This window comes from Meleagris gallopavo, chromosome 2 (genome assembly GCF_000146605.3).
Source record: "Meleagris gallopavo isolate NT-WF06-2002-E0010 breed Aviagen turkey brand Nicholas breeding stock chromosome 2, Turkey_5.1, whole genome shotgun sequence".
NCBI classification, from domain to species: domain Eukaryota; kingdom Metazoa; phylum Chordata; class Aves; order Galliformes; family Phasianidae; genus Meleagris; species Meleagris gallopavo.
In genome coordinates this window covers 7,625,589-7,644,291 of record NC_015012.2, presented here as the reverse complement: position 1 = coordinate 7,644,291, position 18,703 = coordinate 7,625,589, and the positions used below count along the sequence as shown (strand labels likewise).

The 18,703-nt window shown below is 40.0% G+C and overlaps 1 protein-coding gene across 5 annotated transcripts in view; it reads right to left on the bottom strand.

The window, feature by feature from the left end:
- WDPCP (WD repeat containing planar cell polarity effector) overlaps nt 1-18,703 on the bottom strand; it is a 142,703-nt gene that overhangs the window by 19,746 nt on the left and 104,254 nt on the right. For all 5 annotated transcript variants that reach the window (XM_010706458.3, XM_019612552.2, XM_019612554.2 and 2 more), the window contains 2 exons: nt 18,513-18,576; nt 13,059-13,161 (listed from right to left, as the gene is read on the bottom strand). In XM_010706458.3, the coding sequence (XP_010704760.1) occupies nt 13,059-13,161; nt 18,513-18,576 (167 nt within the window). The remainder of the gene's footprint in view (nt 1-13,058; nt 13,162-18,512; nt 18,577-18,703) is intronic.

Below are 18,703 nucleotides of genomic sequence, written 5' to 3'. Positions count from 1 at the left end.
GAAAGATTTTTATGGTTAATGTTGAAAGGAAGGAGTGCAAATAAGTTGGCAGACAAAAAAGCAGGAAATATGTCAAGATAGCTCGGTATTTTTTGGGTGAGCTCTCCTGCTGGCCCCCAGGCCCTGCCCACTTACAGCATTGCAGAATAGGCTTTGGCTAGGGGCTATTATCCAGCTGACTTTCCAAGGATGAAAACAAAAGCCAAGCAATCAAGATGTGTCTGGCCAAATACTTGAAGGCCCAGTGCACACATTTAGCTGACAACTGACTGAAATCTGAACCATTTTGCTCAGCCTTTCTTGTTGCTTCAAAACTGATTTGGGCTTAAATAGCTCAAACCTACAGGTGTTTAAATTCTCTCCCTTGTCAGCAGAACAGCCTCATCAGACATGGTCTGAGGATGTGGTCAGACTGGAAGAGATATCCAAAGACGCCACAGGTGAATCGCAAAGAGCAGGCGAGCCCACCTGTGCCCCTCAGGCTTATTTCACTGCTCTCCTCTAAAGATGAAAATTCAGAAGAGTGGTAGTTACTAAGCATCCAACTTACCAAAGCAATTAGCCTAAATGCACTGCAGCTAGAAATTTAAGCAATGCGCTGAATTTAATTTGAGAATTCATGGTCATAAGACTGAAACCTTTAACATTTAACCTAGCAGCAAATTAAATCAGCTTTCTGATCAAGTGAAACATTCCATGCTATTGAAGTTTGAAAGTGTGAAGCGTACACTTATTAAAAGGAGATTTTTTCTTTTACTTTTAATGAAGAAAAAGTTGGGACCGGTTGGTTCCCTAATCCAAATAATAGAAAAATGGGAATACCATCTGTAAACAAAACAATAATTACAAATCAGCAGTGCTTGCTGGCTTCTGCCAGGCAAATGTGCTCACACACAGTCAGCGGGACTCATGGAAAAGATGTGGCTTATGCTGGAAGGCTGTATAGAGTAAATTTATTCTGATACCAACAAGCTGATTACCATGTAACATATACCAAAATTTAAAATGCTTGCATGTTGGCTTTTTTTCAGTCCATTTAAAAATACTGACTTCCTACTTCTGTTGTTGTTGTTGTTGTGCTTTAAGAATTACAATACAAAGTCTTGAATTTCTTGGGTAAGTTCCTATAAAATGAGTGCCAAGTTTTGTCAGGTTTGTATGTGCACATCCACCATAGGAAACATGGGGATTGGACTTGATGATCTCCAGGGATCCCTTCCAGCCCCTATGATTCTATGATGCTACAAAACTAGCCGTGCTGAGGAGATGAATTCAAAACTTGCCATATTTGATGCTGATGTGCTATTTTAAACCTCCCTGGTGCCAAAAGTGTATATGTCTGAATTATGTGTATGCACACAGACACATACACATGCACACAACATACATTCTGACATCCTGCTACCAAGCTCTCTTAATGACACTTATATGGTGCTCTGCTCAGTGTCTCTTGGCTAAATCCCACTGCATGAGATGAAACTTGGATGCATTTTCTAAAAGCACCCGAAGGCACTGGGACATGAAAGCACTTGGGGTATTAGAGCACACCTTGTTGTAACCATCTCTGGAGCACCCTGACTGACACTCGACAATTTAGCAGCAAGGTGTGGCTAATGAAGGCACTGAAGCAGATATCAGAGCTGGTTCTCCCTGATAGGCATTTTGGGGCTGTCGCTCACCTGCCTGGCTTGCTGCATGGGCTTGCTGACACCTGGTTTGGATGCCCAAAGGCCTTATAGACAGCCATGGCCAGGTAAGTACAGAGGCTGCTGGCAGGGAGCTGGAGGGTGGTGAGGCCAACAGAGAAAAACCCCAAGAGAAAGATCCCGGTGTCTCTCCCTGGCCCTATTTCATTCCCTCCCTCACTCTTCTCACTGAAGTGCACAACAGGAGTTTGGAGATAAGATTCTGTCTCAGACAGATGCTCACCTTTGTAGAAAAAGACTTTTTTTTAAGAGGAGGTAATTAAGCCAGCCTGCATTCTCTGATATCTGTTGAATACAGTGTTGATCCTTTCATCATTTAAAGTGCATATTGTATCCATGGAAAGCAAGTGAGGCTCAATAGGAAAAGATTGCCCTTACAAAGCATCTTTCCACATTCCTGCATTACTGGAGCAATCCTTTCCTTCCCCTACATGCCAGCACCAGTCCTGCCCACACCCCCCATCTCGCAGAGGTTTTTGCTGCCCTCCTGGCTGCTGCCTGTCCTGCCCCCACTGCCTCCGACCCGCTCTAGGATGCAAATCACTGCAGCGCTGGAGACAGCTTTCTAGGCAAGATCAGAAGCGTGTGGAATGGGAGAACATCATCATGGCAACAAAGTTAAGCAATGCTCACAATCTCTTCTATTCCTAAGGAGGCAAGAGGAAGGCAAAGCTGTCCTCAAAGAGTTTTCTTGCACAGCAGATTCCCTGATCCCTGGGAAAGCCAATATGAGTTAGCCAGTGCGCTGCCCTGACCTAAATCTGATCAAAATCAATGGTGGGAACACTCCTGGCTTCAAAAATAAGGGGGGAAATGTCAACCTACAAGTACCTGAGATATTCTCAACACCAAAGGGATCAGAAGTAATTTTTCTGAAAATAATTTTCTCCAGATAAAGACTGTTTTTTTTTGTTTGTTTGTTTGTTTGTTTTTTGTTTGTTTTTTGGCCAAAACAGATTTTTATTTCCTACCTGTACTAAGTTTAAAAACTCCCATCTAAACAAAAATTGTTTGCTATGTTTGTCATCTCATCTTGAGAAGCTTGATTTAAAAACAAACCCCTTTACATGTATCACATTTTTACTATTTCTTTACTTTGCATACCACCCATACACTGAAATAATGGATCATTTTGACTGAAAAAAAAACCCGTCATTTTAAAACTACTTTTTAAGTTTTTAGATCCTTTCCTTCTGAATGAACGGAATTCCTCGTTATTTTTCTAAGCCAGTATTTTACCCATCCTCAGCAGGCATCACCTTACAGGAATACTTCAGCAGTTGTGCATGGGCAGAGCTGTTTACCTCCTACAGACTGCAAATTACCAGTAGCGGCGAGTGTTTCTTTTGCCCCAGCACAGCGTGTCGGGGCGGTGTGTGCAGAAGCTCTTCCCCTGCTTTGGTAAATATTGCACCTCTTTGAGAACCACAGCACCGGGAGCCCCGAGACGCACGGAATGAAACGCAAACAGACTTATCTGCTAGTAAATAGCTTCCATCGGGTGGTGGAAAAACCTGAAATAAGGTGTTGCTGGCTCTATTCTCCCTTCCCCTTCCTCTCGGTTGGACGTTGTGTTTTCCCGGATCCCGAAAGGAGAAGTTGAGCACGGAGTGTCTTGCCCGCCCCTAGAAAAGCCTTTGTGCATCATGGTTGTTGTCACACTGACACCTAACGGCAGATAGCAACAAGAATATTACGGCTGATTTCCCAGCGGCGCGTTGTAAAAATTCCTCCAAATCACAGAAAATAAGTGAGCTTAGAAAACGGACTTGGCCTGGCTGTGCTCCTACCTCTGGGAGGGCACTGCTGGAAAGGTGATGGGAAGAAGCCAGGGCTGCGATGCAGGATGCTGCGGGAAGGAGGGGTGCACATCACAGAGGGCTCCCCAAAGGGAAATGAAAGCACCGAGGGCTCAAATGAGCTGGCCAAAGTCACTCAGGAGGTTGGGGTTGGACTGAGAGGACTGCCATCGGCCTGTCACTGACCTGCTGGGCTGCTCCTGGTCCTGTAAGCGAGCAATACCGCTTCCAGGCACACAGAGGAATAGGCTGGGGCAGTGTATTTGATAATAGTATGTGAAAATAAGGCACTGACTGAAGCTCATACTTCTTTCAGGAATTTTGGAGGATATCAGGAGTTTTCAAGGCACTTCTTCCTATTAAAATTCTCAATAATATTTTATTTCTGTGTTCGCAGGAGAGTGCTGCAGGCCCAACTCTTCCCTGCCTGCCTAAAAGGCAGCAGCAGTACAGTCTTTCAGCACAGCCAACTACATGCACATGGGCTCCATGTTCACGCTGTGAGCTAAATGCCTCCCCATCTGCAGGCAAAAATCAAGGGCTCCCAGTAAGCACCTCGTGGCTGGCTTTCTTTCACTAAAGTTCACTATGCAGCACATATATATATATATATATATAATAAATATATATATAATAAAAAATTATATAAAATAATAGTTGTACCAATCATCTTCCATTTCGTTATTAAAAGTTTGTTTTGTTTAGGTAGTCAGGTGGTGAAATTTTGCAATGAGATTGAGATGATGATTCAGTAGAAGTTCAGATGGGGTTCCACATCCCTCCTTCTGTGACTTGCAGTCAGAGGGTGAGAACATGTCAGGCTCATGTCAGGGCAGTGACGGGAGGTGAAATAAGGTTATTCTGCAAGGGCTCTGGGATGGCCCCAAAATTTGCTCTTCCCCTGTGCACTTCAGTCATATATGAGCATCTTCAAGGGGGAAATTTTCAGCAGTAAGAATATTAGCAAAGCCAATGCCCAAATTCAGCAGATAACCACAATATGATGTAGCAGAGGAAGGTAGGTTACATCCAGCAAAAGTACTGGGTAGCAGATTAATATGGGCAAGAAGAGGGAGGCTGTGGCGAGAGCCAGGAGCTCAAATGCCACGGATTGCAGCCAGGCCTGGGTTAGGAAGGTAGGAGGCAGAAATCAAGCTCTTTGCTTAATCATAAAGATGATAAGGTGGGACACTTACCGTGTACCCACAGTAAATAAGTAATTATAATGATCATCATACATGCTTAAGCTGTTATTAATACTATCTTTTCATCTTATTATAATATTTTGCCATTTCATAATATCAACAATGCAGAGATAACCAACGTTGCCTCATGATCTGCTTTTAAGACTAAATTTTACAGTTTGAAATCTTGCACAGTTCAGGATTTCTTGGGATCATGAACTCAGATACCATTCATGCATGAGTTTGGGAGTTGCAGCAGTCTCACAGCACTGAGATTTTAAGAAGTTTCAGTGCCAGCTAACCCTCAAGAAGAATATTTAAAGAAACTGTACTTCAAATAGCTGAAATGAAATGGATTTGATGAGGTACATTAAGGAAAAAAGCCATTTGTTCTGATGTATTCATTGCGTTGTCCACGACTTTTCCATCAATGTGTTTTCTCTAACAACCCATGTTATTTCTTCTTTAAGGCAAGCTTAGTTCTTCAGACAGTGCAAGGAGGACAGCAGTGATGGGTGCAAAGCTTCCTCTTGGACCCCACTGAGCTCTCCCCTATGGCTTTCTCCAAAGGAGAACACCAACAGACAGGCCTTTATCGGGCATTTGGTTTTGATAGGCTGAAAGCATTCAACAGGAGCTTCCATCAGGTCATCAAACCTGGTTTTGATAAAGGAGTCTTCTGGGCATAAACTGTCAAGCAGTCTCTCGAGCAGCCTTTGAAGGAAAACAGTTCCAACCTTCAGTTTTGCCTGCAGCAATTCCATGGTATTCCCAGCCTGTAGTGCAGCAGGTGATGATGTAGTGAAAGAGGATGTAGTAAATAAATTGTCCTCCAGTGTTTCTGTTTATTTGTTTGATCAGAAAGCAGATGTGCAAAGAGTCTCTTATTGACAAGTGTTGTTCTTTCCTAACTCATATCTACAACTCTCCCCTGATGTAGACTATCTGATCTCCACTTCTTAAACTCACCTGCATGGGGAACGTTTGGTGATAATTATTTGGTAGGCGAATATAAAAAGACCTCATGTTGAGATATTACAACCTAATGCTAAGTTGATGCCTTGCGTCAGACCACCATTATACCTCTCTTCCCATTCCTCTGCTGTCATGCCACCGATGTGATAAATTGCAGCCTGTCACATCACGTTATGTTACGCAGAACAAACAGGACAAAACACATACCAACTGCCATGCAAATATGTGTTTGCCAACTCTTTTCAGTGCATAGAAATGCAACCAGCAAGTTGCCTATCAGAAACCCAGAGGCTTGAGGATGGCTCAAGGGTGTGTGAGACAAACATGCCTCTGACACACCGTGAACTTACAGATCCTCGCTCCCAAGCAGCTACAGCAATTATGAAAGCACCTCCTGCTGTGATCATTTCTTCTTCTTTCCCCCCCCCAAAAAAACAACAACAACAAAAAAAACCCAGCTGTGGCTGCTGATGTCACAAAGCAAAATGTAAACACATAATAATTAATCTAGCTCTCATGTTCGGAGTTAGAGCTATTTTTATGACTGGACAGTTTTTGGCTGAGTATGTGTAAACATAACACCCACTTATGCACACACACACGTGCATACTATGAGATGTGTGAATATACATTATGTGGCTTCTAACTGCAGTCTTTCAGCCTACATGTGGGCCTTTTGAAGCTAATGGGAGATTTACCAGGGGCTTTTTCACAGAGCTGTAGGCAAGACAGAAATCCAGTACATATGAATATTACACTATAATGATACAAAACAACTCATCTAGTTTGACCTACAGTGAATTAGAGGCCATTAAATCTCATTCAGGTATCCTACACTGAGCCAGAAAAACTTGTGTTTGAATCATATATAAATTGTATTTGGTTAAAACCTATTTCCCAGAAAGGTATTCATTCACTCTCCATGCAAAGGTGCTTTTCATGCATCAATTTCTTTGATAGCTTGTTTCAACAGTTACTTTAACTATGTGTACTTCTTATTTAAATCAACTTTGGTCTGCAGAGCCAGTATTGAGAACTCACATTCCTAGAACTCCAAATGTCCCTTTTCCATTTTGAGAAGCTAGCAACAAAAAACAGGATGAATGTTGGAGAAGGCCTTCTTCAGGCATGACACAAGTTACAGACATGTAGAAATGCTTGCCATCAATCTGACATTTCAACCATATCCTGAGTTAATTTCTATATGCTTTTCCAAGGCTTGAGCCCTTTCAAATGTGATGACCATAAATAAGGAGCCTAACTCTACTCTTGGTATACCACAGCTTGGCTGAAAAACTCATCATACAAATTGACACCTCAATAGCTGGTATTTAATGAATGTTAAGAAAGCAGTAGGAAAAGAACCAGCATTAATTGAATGATCTCCCCATACATCACATTTCACTTCAAAGTTTTCAAAATCACTTCCTGAACTGGCCGATAATCCCAGTTTATTGAGGATTATATTTTCAGGAGTGGCACATATAAATTTCCTCAGCCACTCATTCTCATGAAGATGATGAATGATGCCAGCTTTATGAAAAGAAGTTAAATTAAAAGGTTTCTGTAAATTTTCATGTATATGGCCATGTACACATACAGAGATTCATGGAGTGAAAGGCAACACTCCATAGTGTCAGAGCAGGGAAGTAAAGAATATTGAATTCTGACTGGAACTGTGAAGTGTATAACACTGGGAAGGAAAGTGTGGTTATCCACAGAAATTTCAGCTGGACATAGGCACGAATGCCTTGCTTTAAAAAAGTGTATCTTTTAATGACTTCAAACTTTTTACTTGTGATGCATCTTTACACATCCAAAGTACTTCTGCCTTTATTTTAAATAGAGAACGATATAAATATACTATTTAAATTGCTAGTAATAACAGACATACTAATTATTGTGCATTCATTACTTCTCTATACTCCAATGCCATGCCACGGGCATCCCTTCTAGATCTTTTAAGATGAATCATTCTCTGTCATTTAACATCCTCACTCAAGAAACCTCACTGTGAATTGTTTTCACTTTTGCAAGTTACTTCTTGATATGTTGCTACAGAAAATAAGTTGTTTACTTGGTAATTAGTGTCACCTACTCTCTGTTGTTCACATGCACCAACTTTGCTGGAGGGATAAGCTAGAAGTGTACTGAAATGATCTGTGACAAGAGACATACCTTGCAATAACTTAATGTAAGAACAACAAATACAAAACAGAGAGGGACAGCTCCTCTCAATTTCCAGAACGTGGAAACACTGCAATTACTTTGTTTATAAAATAGCCATGTAGCTACATACACAAAAGTTTAACTCCCCAAAACTGTCTCTTTCAGTTACTTTTTTTTTCCTCTGCTTTAACAGGGATTGGACTCAGTGATCTCCAGAGGTCCCTTCTAACCTCTACAATTCTGCGATTCTGTGACTCCATACATCATTTAAAATGAAGGCAAAATCATGGTAATCTATGAGCTCTTGTTAAACATTTTTCACATTAAATGGGACATATTTTTTAGTGCTGACAGATATTAGAAATATGGGAATCGTTACAATTAAAATATTACAGAAAATAGTGCCTTAATTTCAAACATATAGTGGTGTAGTTCAAAATCAGGTTTTGTAGTAAACAAGGATATGTCACGACGAAGAAGGAAGAAAAAGGCAAGTCACGATTATTCTAAAGTTTGACAGATAACTATAAATCTCTTTCAAGTGAAGATACACAGATCTTTGTGTGGACCTCTGCAGCTAAGCAAACCAGCTAGACTTTGATGTGCTTATAATTATTAGGGGCTGAGGATTATGTCTTTAGGCAAAGATGTCTAGCAGTGGAAGATATAGATCAAAACTGACATCATGACACAAGCGAGTGAAGGGGTGAGATGAGGTGGAGCCAAAAATAGTTTGGCATTACTATAGACCTCAACTAAAATAAAGGAAACAAAAATTAAACTGAAAGGAGCAGAGCTCAAGAAAACCGTAGCATCAGCTGGTGCCCCCCAAGTACTCCCAGATCACAGTTCCTCTGCATTTTGAGCAATACCTTTAAACATGCCATCAACATGTTATGCAGTGAAATAAAACTCATGCCACCAAATAAAAGGCTAGGATTCTCAGTTTGCTTGAAATCTGATAGCAAGAGGAAGATGTGTGTGTCAAGTAAGAGCAGGAAATGAAGAAGGCTTTGTCATCAGTGTCAGAAAGAGTACATCAAGGAGTCATTATGATCAGAAGAGAAACCACTGTTATCAACCATACTAATGCAGGGCCGGGGAAGGTGACAAAACCCATCGGACAATTCTACATGTTGTCTGAAATGCAAGTGGGCTCATTTGACTCTTAAGAATAGGTGAAGATGTGAGTAAGACACAAGCAATTTGGAGCCAGCAGGATGCATGTGACACCATACTGGTGTCTCAAACTACTGGTGTCTCAAACTGCATGTGGAATGTGCCATTAAGAACTATCAGAAAGAACATGTAAGCCATTCAATGTAAAATACGGAGAACTGAGAAGAAACGAACATTCTCTGCTTAAGGCTCAAGCTGGTGATGTTCCTTGCCAGTAAGGGGAAAGCTTTAGGGCCCCTACAGTTTGAATGTCATTTTATGAACAGTGTAAGAAATTGGACCTCAGCCTCTGTGAAAATTGGTAAGATATCCTATCTCGCTATTACGATGCCTCTGTTAGAAATGCTACCTAAACTTTAGTGTTACTAATATTATGAATTTAATTCTAAGTAGAAATACAGGGCTTCCCAATTTGCCTCTGAACTATGCAGCATTTATCTATCTTGTCACAACATGAATCCCTTTTGGGTAAAAGCTATTGATTTGAAGGTTGAAATCATCTTGCTAGGCCCTAATGTAATTTGTTGGAAGTTGGCCTTGGGAAACTTTCTGACACTGACTGCATATGCTCTTCATTGGATATTCATTGAGCAATGATGTCGGAAAGGCTGAGTTCTTCACCTCCATGATCATTATTAGTTATGGCATTTCTTAACAGGCTGTGCCATGTCAGTTCTTTATAACCCAAGTTTTACGTTAGCAACCTACAGTTCACTGAGAAGAGGCACTCTTCCACCACAGACAATATTGCACCCAGTTACTTCGTCCAGGAGTGCACTTGGGAGGCTACACCCATAAACAAAATTATCAGTAAGCTTGTAAATATTGTCAACATGGAAGAAAATCCTCTCTGCTTTAATACAGTGAAATGAGGTGCACACAATATTCAAAGCTAAATGAGAACTCCCTGACCTCATTAAGGAACTCATAGGTCTACTACAGAAATAATTCAATGGGAAAACTTTGGCAGAGGTAACAACAACATCTACAGCCACTGGTCTGCTGATCAACTGGGAGCAAGGAAAGAGGAGGCTGCCAGTGTATAGTCAGAGGTGTACAGTACCATTACTTCAATCTGCTCATGCCTCAAGATGCATTTTCACAGGCTGTCAAACATAAAATCTTATGAGAATAATTTTCTTCAGAAGATTATAATCAGTTGAACAAAATATCTGATTCTGCCAAAACCATAGGCAAGGAATAGCAGCAAGCTCACTTGACACTTCACCCTGCTCAGCAGTATTCTCACGAAACTACAATGCTCTGAAGTTCTACAGGTGTTTCGACCGCCTGAATCCAGCCATTCCTTGTTTTGATGGTGGCTTGTTGGAAACAGTGAATAGCAAACTATGATCTAGCAACGGGATGAAGACAGCTAAAATTCAGGAAACTTTGAAACAATAAATCTATTTTTAATTTTATCTTGACACAAATCTTGATTTTATATATGTGAGGAATCCAGCAATGATTATAGATGACATTTATAAATTCAAGCTGAAATTGTATTGTCATTTTACATCGTTTGTAAGGGTTTGAAACTTTTCCAAAAGTTTGAGTTTTAAGCATGTTATGTTTGAAGTAGCCCTATATACAGAAATATTTTAACAAATTAAATATTGGGCAATCTGAGGAGCTTGGGAACTGGCCAGGAGCACTAATTCAAGTAGAGGAGACCTGAGTTTTGGGGATGGGCTAGCTCAGGAAATATCACTAGATGCAGACATTGGTTCACATCAATGAACCAATGGACCATCAGTGAACCAAGGACAAAACACTGTACTGTACCATATATAGGAAATATGCAGTATTCATATTCCCTAAGGTAGTGCTCAGCATAACTTAGGTCTCATTTGCTTAGCTTGCTGCCTTCTTGTAGGAGCCTCAAGTGGGCATTGAAGGTGTTTGGGAATTGACTTAGGAAGTATGACCACTGGTCACTGAGTGGCAGAAAGCTCCAGGAAGCAGGAACTCAGTGATGAAGACTCAGCTTAGGAGATGGATAGGAGACAGTGACTTGTTTGGAACTGCATTTTAAAGCTTCTGGTGCAGGCCTTTTCAGTGCCCTTCACAATATATTAAATAAATGCAGTCATTTACATAGAAAGCACATGTTAGTCTTCTTGTGTTATCACTGGACTTACGAAATTCATTCTTCATGACAACTTCTTATTATTTTTTTTCCTAACAACAGTTTCTGAAATAAAAACATTCAAAAGAAAGGACCTTGGAATAAAGTATGATAAGACAAAGCCTGTGGCTGAGATTTCAAGTGTTTAAGGTGAGATCCAATCTGAATCGAAACGAACTCATGGGAGACTCCTGTTTATTTTCATATAAAATGAACTGGATGCAAATTCATTACTGTTAATAGACTGAATCTCGCTGACAGTTTGTCCCAGGGGCATTGAATTTACTAAGTATTTTAAGTCATCCTGATAGTTAATTATTCAGCAAATGAGAATACTTTAAAGACTTTATCATATAAAATGACTTTAATAATTCATGCTTATGGGGAATTCCAGGACTGCTCTCAAGAAGGGGAACACTGTGTACCTGCACATTTGTAGCTGTATTTGTACATGTATTACCTCTGATATGCTCATAGCACACTTGTGATCACCTCAGGTTTCTTCCCTATCCCTTTTTTTGTGCCAGTGTCTATAAGATGGTGAACTTCAAAACTGCTACCTTCAGAAATCTATTAATAGTTTGTAAGGAATTAAATAAAGACAGATTAAGGTTTAATTTTTCTGGATTCAGTGCATTTTTACATAACTAACATGCTAAGACAATAGGTAACAATCAGAAACAACTCTTCAGCATCTCAGTTCTATTAAGCAATTCTAGTGGTCAAGAGCTTTGTACAAAGGCAGAGATGCAAAAGTGACTTAGGCTTGAAAATGGAAAGTGTTCAGGAGAGTTCAGGATAGGCACTGCTTGATTTCTGCTCTGCCAGAGAGGTAAGATGGTGACACTGCACTGCATAACCTTGCAAGTCAGCAACTTGTATCTGCGTACATAGAAACAGCCTCACAAACTTACATACAGCCTTTCTATACTTCCATACATTTGAAAGGCATTTGCTTACACACTCCGGGTATAGGTGCACAGTTCTGATTTTTAGGTCCCAAAAATAACCCTATGTTGTTCAAAATCTCAAAGGTTTTCTGACTCCTTCTTCCAAGTGCCAATCATACTCTGTATTCTTGGCAAGAGACAAGGACAGAAGTGGCTTTATCTAATATTCAAGGTGGGATAAGCAAATTAGCATTGTGCACATATTACATAAACATCTTGTGCCTACTTTTTTTCCCCTCTGCCTACTTTCTCGCTGCTGGAGGTCAGCTTTCTAGAATTCTGTAGACACCTTCTGCTTGGACTGTGTTTTAGGCCTGAAGAATCAGAATAATCTACCTGTTTGTATACATCTCTTCATGATAATTCAAAGGAAACACATGGGGAAAACAAGTGAGTTATAACTTCCCTTCTCTGAAAAGTTGTGTTTGAGCTGTTAGTCTAACATTGCAGTTTTTGAATCAGTCCTCTTTACAAATCTGCAGGAACCTCTGAGTGTGAAGCAATCTCTTTACAGCCAGGATTGAAGCCTTACATTCTCATCAGTAAATGTTTCCTCTGAACGCTTCCAATGTAGTCATGACATGACTCCAGTTACATGACTGCAAGCAAATAGGTGAATGAGATTGCCATACTGGCCTTTAATATTGGCACGAAAAAGATTTTTGGATTCACGTCCTTACTTGAGGGGAATATGAGTTCATTTTGAGCAGCCTGAACTTTTCTACACAGCCATAGTATGCTAATCTTTTTTGTTCTGCAGCTCCTACATTGACACAATCCTCACATGGGCAGTGAAAGCTCTGTCATTTTTATAAGCTCCACTCTTCAGTTATGAATAAAAATACTGTCTCACTTTCAAATAAAACAGTACAATCAAACCACTAAGCCCCCACAAATATAACACAGTGTTGTACAGGACAAGTATTGATTACAACAAAAAGGGCTTTTTAAACACCATTAATTCTTACCAATTCCAGTAGTTATTGATTCTGCGTCAATGTCATTAGCCTTTTTCTTTGCCACTTCAGCTAGTGCCAATTCACCCTTATCTAGAGCAACGTAATGGATGTCCTTTGGAAATAAAAGAAAATAAAAGATTAATCTAAAATGAATCTCATAGGCATAACAAAAGGGAATTTAAAAGAAAGAGGTTCTTTTATTATTTAGATCACAAACACAGATGGAACTGATGAACCTAGCTTTACATTTTAATTCTCTCTCAATGCACATTTATTATCTGACTTGTGCTGGTGAATACAGCATTTCTTGTTAACAATGGATAAAATGGTGACCAATCACGCACTGATAAAAGTGAAGCTGTTGACAGTGTATAAATGAAACCAGTCTCTGTGCTTTTAGGGAAAAGTTGGTCGGTACAAAAATTAAAAGAGAATTGCTAGAAGAAGGCTCTGAGTAACCACAATGGAAGAACCGGAACTCTTCCTTCAGTTTTAGTATTAAAACTTCCACCCAGTACATGAGTTTTGTGGCAAAGTTAATTGAGGTGGGGACTAATTTTTGTTTGGAGGCTGTCATGACACATTGGCTGTTCTTTGACTAAGAGAGAGGTTGTCCTTGTGCTGATACAGGAGGAAATATGAACAATGACACTTGCTCAAAGGTTTTAACCTCTACATAGGTGACATGGTTCCTGAGGCACTCTTGGATCTCCTGATCACAAGTACACGAGGGTTTTTCCAAAAATGTTGTCTAGCATGTATACTTGCCAATACTCTGTATCCACCAATAAAAACTAAGGGCTTCATCATGGTGCATTATTCCCTGTTGAACTGGAAGTCTTTTTATTGTGTGTTAACCTTTCAAGCGTAGAACACCTGCATTACTTGCAGCGCATTTTACATAAGAATATATTCCTGCTGACAAGTTGCAATCTCAGTGGCCTTGGTTTTCAGACTCTTGGCTTTCAGTCCCTTTGTTTTTGGTCTTTTGAAACTTGAAGTAAAGTTTCATCCTTTCACTCCATTAATGAAGATACAACTAACCCTCTTCTCTTCTGGTGGCACAGCCATGGGCTGCTCTGTGCAAGGACTGAGACAGATGAAGGAAGGACAAAAACCAAGAACATCAGGCAAAGTTCTTCCCATCCCAGTCCTGATTGCTAAAGGTGTCACCTGTATTCTTCCCTCATTTAAAAACATAAAACAAAACAAAACCAAGAGAGGACCAAACAGTTATGAGACCATTTGCACAGGAGACCGTGGTCCTGACTGGCAGGAGCCCGACAGTATGGAGGAGATGCTAACACAGGTGTGACTTAAAAAACGTGCAAGTGTCTTGGAGCAAAGTACTGACTTCTGAACTTGTTGTGAACTTTGCACTTCCTCTCTTTGTAGGTCTAACATGGCTGTCAGAGAAAAGGGCTGAGCAGCAAGGTATGATTTCTATGAAGATTAAGCCTCAGATATTGTCAGCTTATTTAGATAACAAGAGAGAACCTAAGGGCTCTCCGACAAGTCTGAGCTTACAGAGATTTGAACATATAGGCAGGTTATGTTCACTTATTTTAAAATGCATTCTATGATTAATGCTTCTCTTCTTGTAATTTAAACTAAGAGAGGTATTGTCTACCTCAATGCAAATTTAAATAATAAACCTGGGGAATTGCAATAGAAGCAATCTCAGCAAATGACAAAGTTCGTGCAGTTATGAGGTACATCAGAACATCTGCTTCTTTCAGAGCTTGTTTTGGCCACCTTCTTACACTAGAGACATCTGAAGATGTTATGTACCCACCACTCACTCATGGGGGTTTTGCAAGAAATACAGCAGTAGGATGACAAAGGGCTTTCTGTGAAGTTTCTCATGTTGTTGGCACAAAGAATTTATTTCTTTTTTCAAACGTTCTTGTTCCCATCTCTAAACAAGCTTCAGAAAGAAAAGTTGTTGGTTTTTTTTTTTTTCCTATAAAAACTGCTCGTTAGACTATTTCAGATAATATTTAAGTGGTTCTCATTCAAATAGGCCACTCAAACGATGTCTTCTAAGAGTTTATAAATCTCTGAGCAGGACAAGACCAGGAAATAAATAAAAGATGAAGGAAAACCACTAGATTACAGGTTGCCTTAAAGAAGGGCAGGGAAACTTAAAGAATTAATTTTTGCTATAGATTTTTTCACACTGTTATCTAAGAATTTATCACGTTAAATATCACGTCTCTCTCCAAAAACAACAGTGACAATTTTCAGCCGCTTATCAGGAGTTTGCTGAAAGGGCTGTGTTTTATCATTGAACAGCCTGATTACTTTTTGGACACTTCCCTTTTTACCCTCCTCTTTGTGACTCACAGAGCTGGCCCTGGGTGAGCAGAAGTCATTTGAAACACTGATGCGCATTTGTCTATGGGATATTTCTGGGCAACATTCCAACACGTCTTCGAAACACGCGCTTTCCTCATCAGCGCATCGCCCAAGATCTGACACTTTTATTAAAGTGTCTTTTCCTTGCATTTTTGCTACCTTTGGTACGTGCGATGGCCTTTTGAATTTTCAGCAGCTGAGAGCTGGAGCATACTACAAAAGGATTTAAAGCTAACGACCCCTGCATTGCTTGATCTTTTCTGTCACAGATTGGATCAGTCGCTGTCCAATAAATGTAGCTGTTGTTCATGATATTATGTCCTTTTCGGTTTTATTTTTTTATTGAACTTTGTAGGAGATGATAATAATTGATGGACTCAGATGTGACGTGAGGGTAAAGCTTACAGGGCGACGCAGCAGTGCCTGTGTGCCTTGTTTTGGCATCATACTAGTGACGCTAGAGCAAGAAGGTTAAGTTGTAAGCTTTTCTAGTTTCTTTTTCATTTTTATGAAAGAAATCACGCCTTAGATAGCACTCCTTTAAACTTCTTTGCAATCTCAAAAGAATCACGAAGGCTGCAGAGCTCTGTTTTGTGAAAACAAATTTGGCTCAGAATAAACTCTCCAAGATACACGATATCTCCTTACAAGTCAGAGAAGACAGGTGTGCAACACGGATCCTCCCCACTTCTCTGTTATATAGAATCATAGAATCACAAAGTTGGAAAGGACCCACAAGATCATCTAGTCCAACTGTCCTCCCATCACCATTGCTACCACTAAGCTACAGTTTTGTAGCTCTCTATCCTTTTCTGTTTCCATTCAGTAAGTAATTTTCTTTTTCTTTTTGCTTATGCCATCCTTTTGCCTCTTTATGCTTATGCATATCCTCCTCAGTCCACTACTTCTCGAAATCCCATAATATTAACAAGAAATAAGGTGGCGTCACTCTTAGAGCCCGCAGAGGTTTTACAAACGGATTTGGTAGGTCTGTAGAACAGCAGTACAAGTAATTGACCTATATATTACTTATTCATACTGCATGCCATTGCAAATACTTTAAATATAGGTAAAGTCCAGTTGTATGCTGTTAATTGTATTTTGACCTATATAAGCAATATATACAAATTGTGATGTGTTAAGAAGTGAAGGATGCACAAACCTTGCTTAGCAGGGGCGTTTTTACATTAGTACTTAGAAGGACTGTAAGTTTTTATGGAGCAGATTACTTAATTTTTACACAGTATCCAGTGCAATAAAGCCCAATTCCCCAGAAATTTCCATAGCACAAATCAGTACTTTTAAAAAGCAATGCACCTTTAACCTTCTTGCAACCTGTACTTGGAAGTCCTGCAGCAGTGCCTTTGTTAGCTAACTGTAAAGTTTGTTCATTAGCACCTCACTTAGGTGACAAATTAGCGAAAGGACATTTTTCCCCAGAGGAGGGAGAGAGGCAAAAGAGGATTTGGAAAGGCAGATGTGTGTGCTGTTGCTTGCATAACCTGCAGGAAACTACAAGGACCTCAGAGGTAATGAGAGGAGAACACGAATAATGCAGAACTGGTTTGGATCTTGCTGTCATGTAAGCTGGGAGGAACTACATGGGTAACTATATTAATATTTAAGGGCATTGGTGAGATGGGATGGGGAGACGTGACTGTGCAGCCACGTGTTGCTCCCTCCCTCCCAAGTTTGCATCTTTGCCTCCACCTCCTGACCCAACACTGGTGTCTCCTTGGTGCTGCCATTAGTGAAAGAAGGGTGAGAAGAAGGATTTTGTATGAAATGTCCTCAGCCCAAATGAGAGGGCCCTGAGACGGCAGGCCAAGAGCTGGGCCAAATGACATTTACACATCGCTGCAGGGCTCACCTCAACTGGGGATAAAATTGGCACTGAAAAACTTAACAGTTAATACAAGCAAAACAAAAAGAGGGAAGAAAAAGGCAGAGCTAAAAGGAGGAAAAATCAAGGCGGGTATATATAAAACACTTAATGAATTTCCTAAATGCCTGACACTTCCATCACAGTCTTTTGATGCATACTTAGAAAAGTTTATCACAATATTCACATCTTTCTAATAAGATGGAACAAGCTAGATGATTAGAGCCGTGAAAAAAACATCAAAAGGTTCACGCAACTTTTTATATAATTAGAAGGGAATTTTCATAACCCATAAAAGTAGGATTTAATTGTGTAATTTAACATACAATTTAAATATCAAGATCAAACTAGCAGGGCAAGTGACTTAATGGGATAAATGATATTAACATCTAGTGTCAAAGCTTAATTTAAACAACAGAATGTCTTCATTATGCAAAAGAGTCAAGCAAAGGAATCGTTCAAAGGGCCTTTTTTTTTTTTTTTAAACAAAGCCCTTTTCCATTGTTTCTTTGAAAACAATGAAATCAGCTGTGGAGCAGCAACATGCTGAGAGACTGGGAAAGCATGACTGGCTTTGTCCATCTGACCTCGCTGTGACATTGTGGTGCAAGATCTTATAAAACAAGAGCCTCCTGCAGAGCTCACACAGAAGACCTTTTAAGAGCTGGTTAATTTTACTTTTGTAGCTAATTAAATGGGAGGGGGCAGAGAGTGCATGAAATGTAAAAACCCTTGGGTTGATGCTGCTGAGCTTTGTTGTTTTAAAAGTACCTGTAGAAGCGTTCATAATTTGTCACTTTTCACAAAACCCTAAGAACAAACTGAGAGCATTCAGGATCCCCAGGATATGGTCAGCACTTGTGTCCAAGACTCAGCAGTTGTAGGTCTTAAAGGAACGGATTAGAAACGTATAAGCTTATTAGAGTGAAAGATGACATTCACACACATCAGGACAGACGAAGAAGGTGAAAGTTCAAAAACCAAAAACATAAACATTAATTCCTAGAAAATAAAGAGTAGCCTTTAGGCTAGGTAAAATGTCAATGATTCTAAAGACACTCGATTCCCATTGACAAGTTTTGAGACGGCAAGGGGCAAGCCAGGTAGAATAACTCTGTCTTCAGTATGTGTCTAAGGCTGCAAATGACACGGATCCTTTTTAATGTGCAAAAAGCTGACAACTAACATCTTGACAACATCCTCTGTCTCCAGAGATGACTCACCATAAAGAGGTCCCGAGCTCCTATGTCAACAGCTAGTAGAAATGCTTTTTCAAATCTCTGATACCTGCAAGAAAAAGGAAATATGTCACTTGCTGAGGATAATGTAAGACCTGCATCTAATTTTGTTAATGAGCAAAGTCCTTCAATCCTCCTCAAAAGTGTTGCCATAGCTTTACTTGAGTAAAAGGGAC